This window comes from Octopus sinensis, linkage group LG9 (assembly GCF_006345805.1).
Source record: "Octopus sinensis linkage group LG9, ASM634580v1, whole genome shotgun sequence".
Taxonomy (NCBI): domain Eukaryota; kingdom Metazoa; phylum Mollusca; class Cephalopoda; order Octopoda; family Octopodidae; genus Octopus; species Octopus sinensis.
Window position 1 is genome coordinate 52,676,695 of NC_043005.1, and position 15,141 is coordinate 52,691,835.

General features: G+C 38.1%; 1 protein-coding gene across 1 annotated transcript; it reads left to right on the top strand.

Annotated features, from left to right (window-relative positions):
- The first annotated feature begins 5,335 nt into the window (after positions 1-5,335).
- On the top strand, positions 5,336-5,989 carry LOC115215423. Its single transcript, XM_029784584.1, has one exon. It carries the CDS (start codon positions 5,336-5,338, stop codon positions 5,987-5,989), a length of 654 nt encoding a protein of 217 aa, XP_029640444.1.
- The last annotated feature ends 9,152 nt before the right edge of the window (positions 5,990-15,141 follow it).

A 15,141-nucleotide genomic window follows, 5' to 3' on the forward strand; every position in this document is an offset into this window, starting at 1 on the left:
ACGTGTGGTTGTAAGGACAAACTAAAGAATTTCTTATCGATGGTATGCAGCGGTTCTCTTTTACTTGTTTCAGTCATTGGACTGCGGCCATTCTGGAGCACCGCCTTTAGTCGATCAAATCGACCCCAGGATTTATTCTTCGTAAGCCTTGTACTTATACTATTGGTGTATTTTGCCGAACTGCTAAGTTACGGGATCGTAAACACACCAGCATTGGTTGTCAAGCGATGTTGGGTGGACGAACACAGACACACAAACACACAAATACATGCATATATATATATATATATATATATATATATATATATATATATACATACATACATATTTACGACGGGCTTCTTTCAGTTTCCGTCTACCAAATCCACTCACAAGGATTTGGTCGGCCCCAGACTATAGTAGAAGACACTTGCCCAAGGTGCCACGCAGTAGGACTGATCCCGGAAACATGTGGTTCGTAAGCAAGCTACTTACCACACAGCCACTCAGGCACCTAAAATTTTTTGTAACACACCATTTTTAAGTATTTGTTATGCCTAGCACCAATCTCAGTGGGGAGTGTCATATCACAACTAAATTAACTTAACATGGATGGTAATTTATAAGCTTTACTCTAAAATTAGATTGTATAAGCGTTTGACAGTGAAATTATAAGAGATTAATAAATACAAACGTATATACTTTATTCAATGCAAGAGATCTCATTTCATTTTAATAACCATTTCTAGTTTTACCATGTATTATTTCTACAATAGGTAAAATTTAGAATTTTAATTATGTTACCTTACTCCACGAAAGCCTAATGACTCCTTCGACATGCCTAGCGATCCTCTGGGGGGCGGTACCGCCCACGTTGAAAAGCTCAAGTATTGTGGAACATTATGCTCTAGTATTATAGAACAATATCAGTTAAATACTAGGGAAGATTTAAACGACTTTATTATATATGTGTACGTGGCGTACTGCCGATGACGGAAGCCAACATGGCGAAAAGCAAATCAAGAGACAATTGAATAGAAAAGACGAACTGATTGAGTTTAGCATTAGAGCTGAAACATGATATCTTCTGTTCACCTGTCAGTAAGCATACAAGATTAAGTCACAGCTTTGTTTCCCGAAAGAATCTAACATGAGTTTTGTGAAGTGTGAAAACGAACATCACACTAAAAGTTATACACTTGAGAAAAGGCACAGTCACAAGCGAGAGAACATATTTAACAGAATCTAATATAATATAATATAATCAGATTTTTTTCTTCTCCATTTCTGTTTATTTATTGTATTTATTTTATTTATTATGTATTTATAGATGATCGGGGCGGCATAAGAGAGCATGCAGGCATTGTATTGATTCATACATATAAGCACGCACGCGCTCACGTACAGACACACTGCATATGTATGTGTGTAGGGGAACTGTGGTTGTATGGTTAAGAAATTCGCTTCACAATGACCCGGTTCCAGTTTCAATACCATTGCCCGGTAGTTTGGCCAAATGTCATTTTCCAAGCCACGAGTTGACACATATATCGTGAATAAAATTCGGTAGACGAAAACTGCTGAAAAACTCATCGATTTCGTATGGAAGAAGATGTGAAGGAAGCGGTACATAAATGGTTACACAACCAACAGAAAACCTTCTTCTTGGAGGGAATGCGCAAGCTTGTGGACCGCTAGACCAAGTGCATCGAGAAGGAAGGAGACTATATTGAAAAATGACTTATCTCTTTATCCCCTGCTTTTGTGTAAATACATGAAAAAATAACAAACCAAATTACGTATGATTTTTACTCTTCCTCCTCTGTGAGTGTATATATATATATAATTATGAGTTAGAGATTATGTAACCGTCTAAGGGATAACTGTATCCGTAGGCACTACTGATGTATTACCTATGTATAAGTCTTGGTAATTTAAAGGGAGGCGCCATCCAACCAAAATGCAAATATATGGGAAACTACCACCTGTGTCATCTCTTGTGAAAGGTAGGAGAGTCCAGTTTGCTGGACATTGTTGTAGAGCTGAAAAAGAAGTAATTTCTACTCTTCTCCTCTGGAAGCCATCTACTCGCAATACCAGAGGGCGCACACTCTCCTACCCTGATGTAATCTCCAGGGATACAGGCATCCAGCAACAGGACCTCCGTAATGCTATGATGGACCGTGAAGTCTGGCGTAACATAGTAAATTCCATTGTCTCGACCACGGTCGAACAAGGATGATGATGTAGTTTAATATATTCAGATAAGAGAAGAAATGGAGCAACATGTAACGATTAGAAGTTGATCTTTAATGAATGATTATAGTTTAATTATCGTTAATATAACATTTACAGCTGTTTCAGTTTGTTATTTTTTAAAGTAAACTTGCGTTTATCTCGTTCCATGTAACAAACATTATCAGGGACTTATCTAGCGTACTCAGATAACACGTTATTTGTTACGATTAATGATACTGGGTATAACTACCAGGTATAACTCTTTCGACTAACATCGCCGGTCAACTGGTCATTTCCCCCACTTTACTGCTCCATTCATCTACATGAAGCAACTGTACGCACACGTGCCATCTTCTAAGGACGCAAATATGTGAGCCTAAAGATCTAACGAACTTTTCCCAATATTTTATTTTTATTTTCCTTTCCTTTTTTCCTTTCTTCTCCTGTCAATATTCCTCCGGTAAAATTCAAATCATTCTGATGATTTGAATTTTATTACATGGAACGAGCTAAACGCAAGTTTACCTCAAGAATAACAAGCTGGAACAGCTTTAAGTGTTAGCTTAAACATAATTGAACTATGATCATTCAATACTAATGACCAACTTCTAATTGTTAAATCTTGCGCCATTTCGTCTCTTCTCTTATTTGAATATGCATATATATATATATATATATATATATATATATATATATATATATATATATTTGGACTGCTCGCTTAGCCTGCGGTGTGGTGTCATTTGAAGGCTACAACAGTGCGAAGTGCATTGTGACCAGCGATTTGTAGCAACATCTGATGGTCGGTCACGGTGGTACATATATATATATATATATATATATATATATATATATATATATATATATATATGTATATAAATATATATGTATGTATGTTTTTTTTTGTTTGTTCCTTCTTGAGCCATACCTGGCTCATAAGGGCCGGCTTCCCGGTTTCCCTGGCGTATAGGTTCCCTACCTGGACGGGATGCCAGTCCGTCGCAGATGAGCTGCTAGATGCAGGAGGAAAGAGCGAGAGAAAGTTGTGGCGAAAGAGTTAGCAGAAGTTCGCCATTACCTTCTGCCAGAGCCGCGTGGAGCTTAGGTGCTTTCACTCATAAACACACACATCGCCCGGTCTGAGATTCGAACCCGCGATCCCGAGTCCGCTGCTCTAACCACTAGGCCATGTGCCTCCACTATGTATGTATATATATATATATATATGTTTGTGTGTGTGTGTGTGTTCAGTTGGTGAAGGCACATGGTTCAGTGGTTAGAGCGTAGAGCTTACGATCGTGAGGTTGTGAGTTTGATTCCCGGACCGGGCTGTGTGTTGTGTTTTTGAGCAAGACACTTTATTTCACATTGCTCCTGTTAACTCAGCTGTAGAAATGAGTTGCGACACCACTGGTTCCAAGCTGTAAAAATGAAGAGGGAATTAACGGTTCAACATGATGAAAAAAAAAATGAAAATATATATAGGAGGCGTGGGCATTTGTAAAACACCATTCAGTGAAAGTGGGTACAAGAGGTAGAAAACCACTAGAGAGCTTAATAATAATTATAACGTGTATATAGCTTTTAGTGTAAACAGTACAAGATTTCGGTTGTGCTTTCAGAGATAAATATAGGTCGTTTTCTTGAGCAATGTATAAATCACTGACCTGCGACCTTTGGCAGCAAAAATTCTCAGGAACCAGTTTGATTGAAGTAAACTTGTATGGGTGTGAAAACCTCATGTAAACACATTTCGTTGTTTGCCTTCGATGAAGACCCTAGTGGAATAATAGTTTCTGCTAAGGTGTGATCGTCACGAGGAAGTATATAACACTGTTACGTGTTAAATTCATATAATTAATATTTAAGTTTGTAGAATTTATTGCTTCTTTAATTAATTCAAATATCCGCTGATATTCTAAAGTAACAATCTTCACTTTACAATAATAATGATAACACAGTTTTGTTCCACTGCGAAAATACTAACCGAAAGGTCGATAGTCGAGGAATCAACCTGGTGGTTTGACTCGACAGAAATACCGCTCAAATCTACGTGAAATCTCACACACTGCAGTTTTAAAGTGTAAAAAAGAAAAGGGGGATTCAAGATAGTGTAGTCATATCTATATTATGCTTTACACAATGACTGGTTTGGTGGCGACATATTTATTTTTTTACTTGCTTTTAGTCATTAGACTGCGGCCATGCTGGAGCACCGATTTTAGTCAACTGTATCGACCCCAGTACTTATGTATATTTTAAAAACCTGGTACTTATATTATCGACCTCTTTTGCTGAACCGCTAAGTTACGGTGACGTTAATACACCAACATCTGTTGTCAAGCAGTGGTGAAAGGACACTACCACGCAGTAACACACACACACGCACACACACACATATATTTACAGCGGGCTTCTTTCATATATACACACACACACACACACACAGATATATATATATATATATATATATATATATATAGGTACATACATATACCTCTGTACATTCATGTATATACATAGGTATATACGGCTGTATATTGAAAGAGTGACATACCAAAAGAGTGACAAATCTAAATAAAAAAATATTAACTGTTGTTTAAGTAGTTTTCCTATTTGGGGAGGGTTCAAACTTAAAACTACTTCAATGGTGATTGACTTTATGGTTCTGTAATGATATTATGCCTACTATTATAGAATTAAACGTCGACTAACCGTAACCGTTAAAATAAAGGTGTTAGAGTGTGTTTAGGAAAATAATTCAGTTGATTCTGGAGCTTTTGGCCGTTTATTCTATTGTTAATATCGATTTTTTTATCATCTTGCCCATAATGGATGAATAAAAATTCCTCAAATTCCTGAAAAGTAAAGACAAACTATCCTTTAAGGAGCACCTCTACCAACAACAACGATCCCGAAAGCAGGATCATTTCTTCAGGTGCGAGGACAAAAGATGTAGTGGTTCTGTAACCCTTCATGGAGTTCACTTTTTAATGCACACGGTGGCTGTATATCCGAGGCAAAGGGACATAATCATGCATGGAGAAAGGAAGTAATACAAGCTCTTGATGAACTGAAAAGTAAGGCTAGAGCTACAAACTCTACATCAGTGGCAATTATGCAGGAAGCTCACCAGAAACTAGATATAAGCGATGCCGTTGAAATGCCAAGTACATCAGCTATGAGGCAACTTATTCATCGCATTCGTAAAAAAGAATTACCAGTGGAATCAAATTCTGCGATAGATTTGATAATCCCAGATAACCTAAAGGTCACGCAAACTGGGGAAAAGGGCTTTCTTTTGTTTGACACGAAAGTAGACAGCGACACTTTGAATGAACGAATCGAAGAGGATGGGGACGAGGAAGAGGATGAGCTCCAAGAGAGAATTAGAGCTTTCGGTGGTGACGATAATTCACGAAGATTAGCCGACTTTGATATCTGGTTTTTAGATGGGACATTTAAAACTTGTCTACGACTTTTCTATCAGTTATATAGTATCCATTGCAGGTTCGAAGAACAAATTTTCCCAGTTGATTATACGCTGCTGACTGAGAAAACAACACATATATATTCATCAATGCTAGAACACTTAACTTCGGTTTTAGAATCAAAAGAAATTCAATTAAACCCTACATTCTTTGTAGTAGATTTTGAGTTGTCTAGCATCAAAGCCCTCCAAGAAAAAATTTCCCGAAGCAAGAATATCGGGATGCTTTTTTCACCTATGTCAAAGTACTTACCGAAGTATTCAAAAGAACGACCTTGTTGATGCATATAAAAATAATGAGAATTTAGCTTTAACTTTACGACAGCTGGCGGCTCTCGCATTTTTGCACTCTGATGAAATCGACGATGCATATTTAGATCTTTCAAATAATATTCCAAATGAAGTTTAACCAGTTTATAAATATTTTGGCGATACCGATGTGCTACATAGACCCATAATTTCACGAAGTAGAGGAAGACCACGACATAACCAAATACGTTATGTCCCACGATTTGATCCACCTGTGTGGAGTATTTATCACTTGAAAGCATACAATCCCCCCAAGAACAAACAATGGTGTAGAAGCTTGGCACAGGAGATTTGAAAATCACTTAACGATACCATATAGGTGTATACTCGATGTTTAGGAAGTACATAACGGAAGATCATCACATAGACCAAGAGGTACAGAATTTAAATTTCAGTGATTAATTCGAGGACGAAGAGAGAACAAATTCAAAGTGAAATAGGCTTGCAACGGTTTTGGATAGACAGGGAGCTGTCTCTTTAAATGAATATATCACAGGAATTGCTCAAAATTTACATTTTGGTTCATGCAATAAGCATCATGACGAAGATGAAGTTAAGGACTGTTAAAAATAATGTTTGCTTATGTTTGCTTATTATTCAAATGAATATTTAAGTATTTTTAGACGATATTTTTAAAGCTTTTTGTACATGTGTGTGCAAGTCTTCTAATTTCTTTATTGCCCACAGGGAGCTAAACATAGAGGGGGAAAACAAGAACAGACAAAGGGATTAAGTCGATTACATCGACCCCAGTGCGTAACTGGTCCTTAATTTATCGACCCCAAAAGGATGAAAGACAAAGTCGACTCCGGCAGAATTTGAACTCAGAACGTAGCGGCAGCCGAAATACCGCTAAGCATTTCGTCCGGCTTGCTAACGTTTCTCCCCCCATAACAGCAATATCCTGGAAAACTCTGCCTCGCTCACATTTCTCCACATCCTCTTTCACTCAGTCGGATATGACGACAAGGGTTGCTGCTGATCCGATCAAAGGAACAGATTGCTCGTGTTATTAACGTGAAAATCTCTGAGCACTCCACAGATACGCGTACCCTTAACGTAATTCTAAGGGAGATTCAGCGTGACACAGAATGTGACAAGATTAACCCTTTGAGTTCCAAACAGAACTTATTCTTGCCATCCTTTATGCCTGCCACTTCAGGATCCACTGGTTTCTCATTTCTTCGCTGTGTTTGCAGTGTTTAACTGTGCAAGTTACGCTCTAAAACTTTCGGTCTGCTCTTGTTTATCAATGGAATAACTGTCTGGGATTAACTCCATGCAAACATATTTATCTACATAACGTCTCCATCTATACTCACTTGATTTAACTCTCTCTCTCTCTCTCTCTCTCCTTTTCTTATATAGAATAACCACCGATTCCCCAACATGCACACAAGCATTCATAGCAATCGGCAAAGCCCTGAATAGATCGAGGGACTACTACCTCCTTTTTTTCTACTCTAACTTATAAATGTCCACCTTTAAAGCTTTAATATTTTGACTGCTTTATTTCGCGTTGGAATCGGGATAAACCTCTTAACACTTTCTTCATCTTTTCCTTTAAATACCATAATGGCAACGGTAGCTTGTATACTGTGTTTATTTAGCAGAATATACAGTCACAGTATATCTCAGATAACATCTTCCAATGTGTACTTCGTAGACTTTTTTCTGTCTCTATCTCTCTCTCTCTGTCTCTTTTTTCTTTTTTTGATAAGATGATTTGAAGGAAATATTGATGCTACTCTGTCTAACAGGTCAAGCGATAGTGTGGAGGGTTCTTTCGTTGGTTTGAGAACATTAATAATTGAAGATGAGTGGAGAAGAAACTTAACAATGTGCGACGTGATTAGCAACACTTAAACACACAGGAATCGACTGAATTAAAGTTCAGATATGGAGGGGGAAAATCAATTAACAGTCACATGTCATGGCCAAATCGTTAGTTATTCCCTTGGTGAGTGATACATGTGAGGTAAAAACTGTTAAATTATTAAATATTCAAGAGAAACCTACTTTTATCGATAGACACATAGGAGATTACAATGCCTGTTTCCCCAGATATAAACGGTAGATTTTAAAACATGCTTCTAGCGTGGGGTTCACTAAAACTATAGAAAGAAATAAAGAGAGATAGAGGTGTATGTAAGTGACCTAAGACAGCAGTAGAGAGCAAAAGAAGATGATGAACGTTCAAATATTACTTTCCAGTAAATGTCTTGTTAAGATGGCCTCACCAGCAAAAAGTTTACTTTCAGCTCAGTTTGTTTCATATTCCTAATGATAGCGCTTGTTAATTCCTCTCCAATTTTGTTAGACCTATACTTTTGGTGGGGTTCTGTTTTTGTTTTATTTCAGAATATGAAAGTAAAAAGACTATGTAAAGGAGGGATATCAGTCATCTATATAGATTTAATTTCACTAATTATATTTTCAGTAGTTTTTATTCTGATTTTTAATTAAACCGCTCACAATATTACCAAAAGAAAACAAAGCTTTGTCGAAAATATGAAATAAGTGAAGCTTATAATATCAGTTTCAAATTTTGGCTCAAGGCCACTGATTTCAGGGTAGAATGTAAGTCGATTACATCGACCCCCAGTGCTCAACTGGTACTTATTTTTTCGACTGAAAGGTAAAGTCGATCTAGGCGGACTTTAAACTCAGAGCGTAAAGACGGACGAAATGCCGCTAAACATTTTACCCGGCGTGCTAATGAGTTTTCCAGCTCACCGCATTCAGAGGAATTTATAAATTCAAGGAACTAAATTATGGCGAATGTATTACAATGCAGATTATAAAGAAGACACGCTAAAGCTCTGTTCTATGTCATGGTCGCATTTGTGCAAATAGCATTTTCTATTTCAATCAAACGGAGTCGGAACGTGGTTCGGATATCCACGACGTTAGATGTGCCACTAAACAATTTTCCCAGCGTGCTAGCGGTTCTATCAGCTCACTGCATTAAGGGGTATATCATGATAATGGTTCCACATTTTGACTCAAGGCCAGCAATTTTGAGGTAAGCGGATTAGTTGTTACAATCGACCGCAGTACTTGACAGGTATATAATTTTATTGTCCCCTAAAAATGAAGGGCAAAGATGGCCTCAGTGGAATTATAAGGCGGCGAGATGGCAAAAATTTCGGTCCTTGTGCCTAGGGTAGAAAAGAATATTTAAATAGGGCGGCGAGATGGCAGAATCGTTAGCACGCCGGGTGAAATGCTTGCAGTATTTCATCAGCTGTCACGTTCTGAGTTCAAATTCCGCCGAGGTCGGATTTGCCTTTCATCCTTTCGGGGTCGATTAAATAAGTACCAGTTACGCACGAGGGTGATATAATCGATTTAATCCGTTTGTCTGTCCTTGTTTGTCCTCTCTGTGTTTATCCCCTTGTGGTTAGTAAAGAAATAGGTATTTCGTCAGCCGTTACGTTCTGAGTTCAAATTCCGCCGAGGCCGACTGTGCCTTTCATCCTTTCGGGGTCTCTTAAGTAAGTACCAGTTACTTACTGGAGTTGATGTAATCGACTTAATACCTTCGTCTATCCTTGTTTGTCCCCCACTCTTTGTTTAATCTCCCCTGGGCAATAAATAAATAAATGTATTACTGCTGTTGTCGTTAAGTTGGCGAGCAGGCGGAATCGTTAGCACGCCGGGTGAAATGCTTAGCGGTATTTCGTCTGCCGTTACGCTCTGAGTTCAAATTCTGCCGAGGTCGGCTTTGCCTTTCATCCTTTCGGGGTCGATTAAATAAGTACCAGTTACGCACTGGGGTCGATATAATCGACTTAATCCGTTTGTCTGTCCTTGTTTGTCCCCTCTGTGTTTAGCCCCTTGTGGGTAGTAAAGAAATAGGTATTTAGTCCTTCAGCGTGCTGAGTTCAAATATCGCCGAGGTTGACTTTGCCTTTAATCCCTTCTGGGAGTCAATAAAATAAGAACCAGTTGGGCACTGGGGCCAATGTAATCGACTTAACGCCTTCTCCAAAATTTCAGGTCCTGTACCTATTGTAGAAAGGAATTCTACTCTAGGTACAAGGCCCGAAATTATTGAGGAGGGGACCAGTGGATTAGATCGACCCCAGTACACAATTGGTACTTAATCTATCGACCTCGAAAAGATGACAGCAAAGTCGACTTCGGTAGAATTTGAACTCAGAACATAAAGACAAATGAAATACCGCTAAGCATTTCGCTCCGTATGCTAATGCCGCCTTAGTAGAAAGGAATATTACTAGTGTTGCTAAGGCGGTGAGACGGCTGCATCAGTAACACGGCGAACAAAACGCTTAGCGACATTTTGACTTAACGTACAGTGTTTCAATTCCACCGAAGTCGACTTTGCCTTCCATCCTCTCGTGGTCGATAGAATAAATACCAACTGAACACTGGGGTAGAAGTAATCGACTTACTCCTCCTCCAAAATGCTGACCTTGTGCCAGATTTGAAATTAATACATTACTGGTGTTACTTTTATTATTTATCCTTTCTGCCTTTGAGAGATTTTTCCTGAAACTATCAAAGGATGGAATTTAATCTGCTGCACTAAGGACTTTTGCTATTTCTCCACTGCTCTATTGAATTCATATATTAATAACACAGTTCAAGAATTTCTAATTCACTGCTGTCTTTCACTCTCAACATTTAGCGACTTTCACATTTACAATCGCAGTAAGGTTGTAAATATTATATGATGGATGTAAGTTTCTTAACAGCGAACTTTGCATGTAGATTTAACGGATAAGGAGGAACTAGATATTCAGTTTGTGTGTTGGAGAAGAGAATCTGATTTGTTCACCATTTATTATATATTAAACATTGCTTCCATTACATTCATACTTTAAGGCGGTGAGTAGATAGAACTATTCGCACGTCAGACAAAATGCTTAGCGGCATTTCGTCGGTTTTTACGTTCTGTGTTGAATTCAAATTCCGTCGAGGTAGACATTGACTTCCATCCTTTCTGGGTTCGATAAAACAAGAACCAGTTGAGCACTGAGGTCGAATTAATCGACTAGTCCCTTCCTCCGGCACTGCTGGCCTTGTGCCAAAATTTGAAACAAACATTCTTTAATGGCGAGCTGGCGGAATCGGTAGCACGCCGGGCAAAATGCTTTGTGACATTTTGTCTGTCTTTACGTTCTGAGTTCAAATTCTGCCGAAGTCGACTTTGCCTTTCATCTTTTCGGGGTCGGACCACTGGGGTCGATGTATCAAACCGTTCTTCTCTCCCAAAATTCCAGGCCTTGTGCGTATAATACTGCGCCAGACAAAGTGCTTAGTGGCATTCCTTCCGGTTCTTTACATTCTAAGTTCAAATACTGCCTAGGCCGACATTGCCTTTCATCCTTTCAGGGTCAGTGAAATAAATACTAATTAATCACTGGGATCAATGAAATCGACTTTCTCCTCACTCCCTAATTTTCAGCCTCGTACGTATTGTAGAAAGGATTATATTTATAGTTTCCTCACATTCACCAAGCGCGTGGTCCAGAGCAGAAATGAAGTTGTTACTGGATTTAAAATGTCATCCTAATCTTCGTTGAGAATTTTTAGTAATGAAGGCCGTTAGGAGAGTATGTTTGGAGATCGTGAAGCATCTATATTCGTAAAGATTTTAAAGGAGCTAGCTGGCTGAATCGTAAGTACGCCGGGTAAAGTACTTAACAGTATTTCGTCCGTCTTTACATTCTGTGTTCAAATTCCACCGAGGTCCACTTTGCCTTTCATCCTTTCGGAGTCGATAAAATAAGTACCAGTTATGTACTGGGGGTGATGTAATCGATTCGAAATTGCTGGTCCTGTGCAAAGATATGGAAGCAAAGTTTTGTAACGATTTTGAGTGGTCATTTTAATTGCGTGCTATTCATTTGGCACTATGGCCAAGTATTTAATTATAAAAGTTCGCTTCACAATCAGGTTCGACCCCATAGTATATCGGGCAGTTCTCGTTTAACATCTCCTAGGTCAAGCTAAGCTTGATGATTGAAATTATTTAGACAGGAACTGTGTGGATTTCCATTCGGATGGATTGAATCTGTAATTCACGGGTATAGCTTTGTCACACAAAAAATACGATGCTGAGTGTGCCTGAGAATCACAATACACTTGTCTATGGAATACTCAACCGCTTATACGGCAATTCAGTTAATGTATCAAATTGGAACTTCGTCATCAAAACCAATAGATATCGATTATATTTATCATTTATATTTTACTTATTTCAGCCATTAGATTTCGGCCATGCTGGGGCACCGCATTGAAGAATTTTAAGTCGAATTAATGAATCTCAGTACATTTTTAAGGCCTAGAACTTATTCTATCAATGTCTTTTGATGAACGGCGACATAAACACACGAGCATCTGTTGTCAAGCGGTGGTAGAGCACAAACACACGCACCATACGCGCGCGCACACACACATACATACGTACGTACGTACATACATACATACGTACATATATACATACATACATACATACATACATGTACAAGGTTGGCCAAAAGTCAGCCGATAGTAAACCAAAATTCCATAAATACTTAATATTTTCAATTATATTTATTCATTTGGGAAAATGTGTTGCTCAAGAAGGACTTCAGTTAAAACAATTTTCATGATGTTTCATATTTAGATACTTTTATTAAATTCATTCAGTTGTTAAACATAAATAAATCTTGGAATTAAATGGTTTTGATTTACTGTCAAGTGACTTTTGTCCAACCTTGTCTATCTATCTATCTATCTATCTATCTATCTATCTATCTATCTATCTATCTATCTATCTATCTCTCTATCTATCTATCTATCTCTCTCTATATATATATATATAAATATATATATATATATGGACTCCGTGTGGGCAGTCATCTAAAAGTTTTTGTTCGTCATGATGCTGACATAAGTTCCTTGTCTTTCCTGATGAGAAGGCGGCATAATGCACCCTTTATTCCTTCGGAATTAGGAATATGCAGTCTTCGAAACATATGTCGAGAATAAAGGAATTTTGTTAAATCGTCGTTCAACTCCATTCTTTCATTTATTTATAGTAAAAAAAAACACACAAATTCCCACACGAAGGCACGTGATCTCTGCCCTTGGCATGTAGCTTCAACCGTGTTTTCTGACGTGAATTTGCTACCCGGGTATCGGTTAACCGAATTATCCATACTAGGATAATTCATTCAACTACTTATATATATATATATATATATATATATATTATATAATATATATATTAATTGAATACACAACCGAAAGAGCTACTTATAGTTTCATGCTATTATGATACTTGAACAGGTATAATGGTAAAATATGCTATCTACCTTAAAGCAATCTTCAAGGCTCTGTTTATGCGTTATATATATTTTTTAAAAGCAAGGGCGCTGGACAGTAAGAAAATAAGAACAAAAAACGTGGAAAAACATGATAAAGGTTGGTGCAAGAAATAGAACGAGAAAAAAGAAGCGAAATCAAGAAAACTAAACCCTTTTCCTCCCTGATTGCAGAAAACTCGTTAAATACAACTGATTTAGAACAAAATAACTGAACATATTTTTTTTTTTTTTTTGGTCATTTTTGTTAAAAGAAATATTTTAAATAACAATTTCACGAATTGTTCTTTCAGACTTGAATTATTGTCCGAATGGGGACAATTTCCCACTGATAGAAACCATAATTATATTTTTTCATTAATTACCACTTGTTTTTATTAATTTCTCCAAGCATAATTCAATATTCCCAGCACAATGTTTGCTAAAGCGGACACCTTTTCTAAATTTTTCAAAAGTTGATTTTCTAATGTAGCAAAATCATTTCAATGAGTTGCTGTGCTTTTATATATTTGTTACTCCATATATCGGGCTTTCTGCCTAAGAGTATTAATATGTGAGCTGGCAGAAGCGTTAGCACGCCGGGGGAAATGCTTACCGGTATTTCGTTAACCTTTACGTTCTGAGTTCAAATTCCTCCGAGGTCGACTTTGCCTTTCATCCTTTCGGGGTCGATTAAATAAGTACCAGTTACGCACTGAGGTCGATATAATCGACTTAATCCGTTTGTCTGTTCTTGTTTGTCCCCTCTGTGTTTAGCACCTTGTGGGTAATAAAGAAATAGGTATTTTGTCTACCTTTACGTTCTGAGTTCAAATTCCGCCGAGGTCGACTTTGCCTTTCATCCTTTCGGGGTCGATTAAATAAGTACCAGTTACGCACTGGGGGCGATATAATCGACTTAACCCGTTTGTCTGTTCTTGTTTGCCCTCTCTGTGCTTAGCCCCTTGTAGGTAGTAAAGAAATAGGTATTTCATTTGTCTTTACGTTCTGAGTTCAAATTCCGCCGAGGTCGGCTTTGCCTTTCATTCTTTCGAGGTCGATAAATTAAGTAGCAGTTGCGTACTGGGATCGATCTAATCGACTAGCCCCTTCCCCCAAAATTTCGTGCCTTGAGCTAGAATAGGAAAGATTATTTGTTACTGCCTGTATGGAGGTTTTGTTTGCAGTGGCTTGTGAAGGCGCATGGCTTGTGAAGGCGCATGGCTTGTGAAGGTGCATGGCTTAGTGGTCACGGTATACGGCTCGCGATCGTAAGGTCGTGAGTTCGATTGCCGACTGCGCGTTGTATCCTCAAGCAACACGCTTTATTTCACGTTGTTTCAGTCCATTCATCCAGCATAAAATAAAAGAGTTATACACGTATTTCAAAGGGCCAAGCTTATCCCATCCTGTGTCATGCTAAACCTTCCTGAGAACTACGTGGATGGTACGCGTATCTGTAGATTGCTGATCTGTTTGCACTTTAATTTTACAAGCAGGCTGTTCCGTTTTGTCAGATCAACTGGAATTCTCGTCGTCATAGCCGACGGAATAGCGGGGTTTTTTTTTTTTGTGGTTTAACCGCAAATCAGTTTTAATCAAGAAATTTATGGTCAAAGCCGTTCCACATGTAGTGTATCATTCGATATGTAAGACTTTCTGTAAGGATATGGTTAAGTGTGGACTTGGCTGCTATTTCTAGAAGGTCGAGTAGTTGTTGTTGTTAGTATCCTTTTGTCTCTGGAGACAATGGAATTGCGCATAAACTAATCCAGTCTGATTTTTACATTTCGTGTCCTCTCCAGTTTC

What these genes read in the sequence shown, in the direction of transcription:
- LOC115215423 (XM_029784584.1), top strand. Translation starts at nt 5,336, where the DNA reads ATGCAGGAAGCTCACCAGAAACTAGATATAAGCGATGCCGTTGAAATG.